The sequence below is a fragment of the Felis catus genome, chromosome D4 (assembly GCF_018350175.1).
Source record: "Felis catus isolate Fca126 chromosome D4, F.catus_Fca126_mat1.0, whole genome shotgun sequence".
Lineage (NCBI taxonomy): Eukaryota > Metazoa > Chordata > Mammalia > Carnivora > Felidae > Felis > Felis catus.
Window position 1 is genome coordinate 28,439,846 of NC_058380.1, and position 5,244 is coordinate 28,445,089.

At 42.8% G+C, this 5,244-nt stretch overlaps 1 protein-coding gene across 1 annotated transcript; it reads left to right on the forward strand.

Annotated features, from left to right (window-relative positions):
- The first annotated feature begins 444 nt into the window (after positions 1 to 444).
- On the forward strand, positions 445 to 4,898 carry LOC111559122 (procathepsin L-like). Its single transcript, XM_023249690.2, is given in 8 exon segments — positions 445 to 574; positions 1,113 to 1,197; positions 1,200 to 1,240; positions 1,333 to 1,479; positions 1,663 to 1,887; positions 2,336 to 2,498; positions 3,156 to 3,273; positions 3,727 to 4,898. Coding segments are annotated over 8 exon segments (1,005 nt in total). The 5' UTR covers positions 445 to 448; the 3' UTR covers positions 3,827 to 4,898.
- The last annotated feature ends 346 nt before the right edge of the window (positions 4,899 to 5,244 follow it).

Here is a 5,244-nt window from a genome sequence, read left to right on the forward strand (position 1 = left end):
TGACCTAAAGCTGTGACTGAAATTGCACAACTACATCTGCCACAGGTGAGATCCCCAGAACTGGCATGAAGGGTGGGCCACCTCTGAAAACACCGGGGACAGCTGCTTTGGGGATCCGGGGATTGGGGCTCCCAGGAGGCACTTTTCTAGGACCTGACCCCTCCAGACATGGCAGCTTGCCCCCACACACCAAGACTCAGGACTCCTCACTCCCTGCACTGCCATTTACATGTTCTGGAAGCAGGAGGTGGGTCACAGGGCAGGGAGTGGGAGCACTGCACATCCCACATCCTCAGCCTTCCTCCACGGCCTGTGTAAACACTCAGGAGGATAAATTCAATCTTTTTGCTCTACTTCAGTGGCTCTAACATCTCAGAGGGAAGAATGGCTTTTTAGGTGGTTTGATCTAATCAGACACTCATTCTTTTCCTTTCCTAGGTTTTCGAACATGCATCCTGCCTTCTTCCTGGCTACCTTTTGCCTGGGAATAGCGTCAGCTGCTCCACAAGTCAATCAGAGCTTAGATGAACAATGGTCCCAGTGGAAGGCAACACACGGGAAACTATATAGCATGGTTGGTAACATTTAAACTTCCCAGAGGGACCCTTGCAGAGAACATTCCATGCTGGTGGGAGTTCATAGCAGGGAGTAGCTTCTTGAGGCTATTCTTACCTAGGCAGTAAACAGGGCACTGGGACTGTGCACAACATGGGCATATGTCCTGCTGTGTGGTTGCTGGAGAACAGTTCCCAGAAGCCTCAGGCCATCCCTGGTTGTGTGGGATATCCTCCTTTCTGTAAGCACATCCACTAGGTGTAGGTCTTTAGGTTTTTTTATTTTTATTTTTTTAATATTTATTTATTTTTTAGAGAAAGAGAGAGACAGATATTGAGCAGGAGAGGAACAGAGAGAGAGGAAGACATAGACACCTAAACGGGCTCCTGGCTCTGAGCTGTCAGCACAGAACCTGACACTGGGCTCAAACCCTGGAACCACGAGATCATGTCCTGAGCCCAAGTTGGATGCTTAACTGACTGAGCCACTCAGGTATCCCAGGTCATTCCTAGGATTTAAATGGGAATATAGATGATAAGTTAAATATTTATCTCCAGGATGAAGAAGGACAGAAGAGAGCAGTGTGGGAGAGGAATATGCAAATGATTGAACAGCACAATCTGGAACACAGCCAAGGGAAACACAGCTCACAATGGCAATGAATGGCTTTGGTGACATGATGAGTGTGGCACGGATTGTTGGATGTTTCATGCTTCCTTTAAGTACTTTTCCAAAACATCTCATGCTTGCCAACATTCTGTTTCCTTTTCCTTGAAGACCAGTGAAGAATTCAAGCAGGTGTTGAATGACCTTAAAATCCAGAAACACAAAAAGGGGAAAGTGTTCCAAGCACCTCTCTTTGCCAAGATCCCTTCATCTGTGGACTGGGGAGAGAAAGGCTATGTGACTTCCGTGAAGGATCAGGTGGGACAATATTCAGCAGATCCCTCTCAAGAGTAAAGCCAAAAGGAATCAGTGTTGTTGCTTTGGAAATTGAGGCACAATATGCAGTTTATTATGTTTTAGAAGAGTTTTAAGATTTATGGGATGTTGTCAAAGTCTTGCAATTTATTTTGTAGGCTCAGAGCTTTTGCGTTTTGTTTTCAGGGTGACTGTCGTTCTTGTAGGGCTTTCAGTGCAACTGGTGCCCTAGAAGGACAGATGTTTCAGAAAACTGGCAAACTTGTTTCATTGAGTGAGCAGAACCTGGCGGACTGCTCTTGGACTCATGGCAATAAGGGCTGCCATGGTGGCCTAATGGATAAAGCCTTCCAGTATATTAAGGACAATGGGGGACTGGACTCAGAGGAATCCTATCCATATCATGCACGGGTAAGTGGAGTTCCTTCTCTTTTATCAAAGTTGAGCATTTCAGTAGAAACAGATCCTGTATTTAGAATTCTTGTATGTGATTGTAGACTCTATACCTGCAAATGGTCAGAACTGCCATTAAAATGTATTAGTCTACTAGCACAGCTCTCTGATCACCTCATTACCATATAGCTGTTCCTACAACTATGTTACACGGTGACACGAACACCATCTTATATACAGTACAGGTCTCCAGAGTGAAAACATTATGAATGAGTAGACCCAAAGAGTGTCTCATTGGATAGACACTGCTAATTTTTCAACTTCAAAACAATCAATCCCATTTTATGTCCTGAGATACTTTATAACAAACTTGACTTGGAAATCATTCAGTTGCAAACAGTTTTGCACTCCTGTTCCCCTGGAGGTGGATGGTAGTGATCAGGCCTCTCTCCTTTACCTTTCAAAGAACGAATCCTGCAAATACAAGCCTGAGAATTCTGTTGCCAACATGACTGCCTTCTGGAGTGTCATAAACAAGGAGGATGGCCTAATGACCACAGTGGCAACTGTGGGGCCTGTCTCTGCTGCTGTAGATGCAAGCCTGAATTCCTTCCAGTTCTATAAAAAAGGTCAGCATGTGTCTATATAGAAAAGTAGGCAGGACAAATGGGGAACCACCATCATATAAGGCAAGATAGACCCTTTGCTGTGTACAGATCAGGAGGGTATGGATTTCACGTAGTTATTCCTTCAGCACATGGGATTTTGTGCCTGTTGTTCAGCATGTTGACATGACTTCACCCAAATTCCCCTCTTTCAACCACTTCATAAATATATTCAAATGGCTACATAATTTGATTAGTATAGTTTAACTTACTTTAGTTCTTCCCACCTGTTAGACCTGGAAGATTTCCAAAGAGTTTTACTAGTGAAATGGACACTGGAAAGAACCCTTTGGCTCAAGTGATTGTGTGTTTTTCTGCTGCTTCCCAATGCTGACATGGTAGAATAGAATGAGAAAGTTTCAGCGAGTGTTCTTCCATCCCCTTGACTGTTCTTCACAAAAGAGATTGTGATGATGTGTATTTCTGCTGGTATTGCAGGGAGATTTAGGGAGGGCCTAAATCCCTAGCCTTGCTAAACAAAAAGAACTTATTTCTAAGTCTTATTGGATTTATATCCCACCTGAATTTTGAGATGCCTCCTTTACTGCGGTGACTCGGTTATTGTTAGATGTTATCATGTCGCTTTGATGTCCCACCTTGGAACTGAATTTACTTTTCCAGGCATTTATTATGATCCAAAGTGCAGCAATAAACGCCTGAATCATGGTGTTCTGGTGGTTGGCTATGGCTTTGAAGGAGAAGAATCGGATAACAAAAAATACTGGATTGTCAAGAACAGGTATAAAAAGCCAAAAATATTTGTTTTTGGAATTGAAAAGGAAATCCTTTTGGCATCAGTGTTTGGATATAGATCATCAAACCCTTGAGCCCACTTCTGAGACCCCAGAAGTGTTTTCCCTACTTAGTGGGAACAGAGACATATTCATTTGTTGACATTAAGCTACTGTTTCAAACTTGCAATGGTCCTGCTATATAGTTTGAGTAGTACTGCATCCGAAACACATCTGACCCAAGACTTTCCTTTTCCTGTCTCTCATTTTGCAGTTTTGTGAAAGTTTTGGGGATAGATTGCTCTGCTGGGTTGGAACTCAACCATGAACAAGGATGGCCTCTCTTGATTCATCCTGAATCTGTCCTGGCCTCTGGGGCACTGCTGAGTATCAGGTGTTATTGTCCATAAAGACAAATGTTTCTTCCTCTGTAATAAATGAAAAAACCCATCTTCTTTCAGCTGGGGTGCAAATTGGGGCAAACACGGCTACATACTCATGGCCAAGGACCGGGACAACCACTGTGGAATCGCCACCATGGCCAGCTTTCCTATCGTGTGAGATGATGGTGTAAAGAAGACCTTGACTGGCAACAAATTATCCAGAAAATGGGTTTTATTTTCAAGCCTACCACACCCTGCTGTGTGGGGTAAAACACTTGAATCATTTAAAAACCAAGTTGTGATTTGATTGTGTGACATTTTTCACTGTGAATGTTACCACTTCACTCATTACTGCTGTAAATACTTTTGTATGAGTGACTAGTGTAGTAACTTTTGAATTTTCAAGTTTCTTTTAAAAATTATGAAATTTTACTTTTTCAAAGTGAAACAACTACAGGGGTGCCTGGGTGGCTCCGTTGGTTGAGTGTCCAACTCTTGATTTCAACCGAGGTCATGATCTCATGGTTCGAGGAATTGAGCCCCTCATTGGGCTCTGTGAGCTGACAGTTTAGGATTTTAATTTCTTTAGAGAAGCCCACAAATGTGGCCTAACTACCATTAATGTTTTCCTCCACCTTAAAATGTTGGAACAAAAAAGAAGGACTTGAATAGTGTATGATCTCTAACTAAACTTTAGTGATAATGATTGAAATATATGCGCTGCTGGAATGGAGATTTCTTCACTCTTCTGAGTCCTTTGCTCCTAAAAGAACCAAGTGTTGTAAGTACACGCACACTTGTCCAAATTCCACCTTCTAATTTCTGAATCATTTGCTTCCCTTGCAATTTGTTTTGATAGAAATTACAAAGGTCTATGGAATGTAGGAAACACTGGTAATTACTTTATGATACATGCAAGACTTAGGGAGGAGTTTCTGCTTTATTTATTTCATGTCTATAAGCTTCTCTTAGAAGTAGGATTTTTAAGTTTATTTATTTATTTTGAAAAACAGAAAGCACAAGCAGTGGAAAACTCAGAGAACGAGGGAGAGAGAAAATCCCAAGCAGGCCCCACACTGTCAGTGCACAGCCTGAGACTCAATCTCATGAACTTGAAACCATGACCCGAGCCAAAATCAGGAGTCTATTTCTTAACCGACTGGGCCATCCAAGTGCTCCTCAAAATAGTTTTATGAAAGATGATTTGTGATTTTCCAATTTTTAAATAAATATGAATGGCTTGTAAATTACAGAAGCTTCTAACATCTGCTGAATTGTTCACACATCAGTCAGATCTACCCACTTTCTGTCCCATTGGTACCTGCACATGTTCTCAGAGTCTTGGGCTGAACTCCCAGGATGGTGTGGACAGCAGGCTGAGCGAGCCTGTCATGGTGAAGCAAGACGACTTTTACAAGGAGTCCTTTCTAGGGGATGTTCAGAGACTATGGCAGACTGCATGTTCCAAATGGACCCAGCCTTGTCTTCATCCCACACACCCTTCTGCTCAGTGGCCTTTCCTCTTCCCATCACGAGGCAGGGTCTCAGGCCTTCCCCACATCCCTGGGCCATCTGGCGACAGGCACCAAATACAAT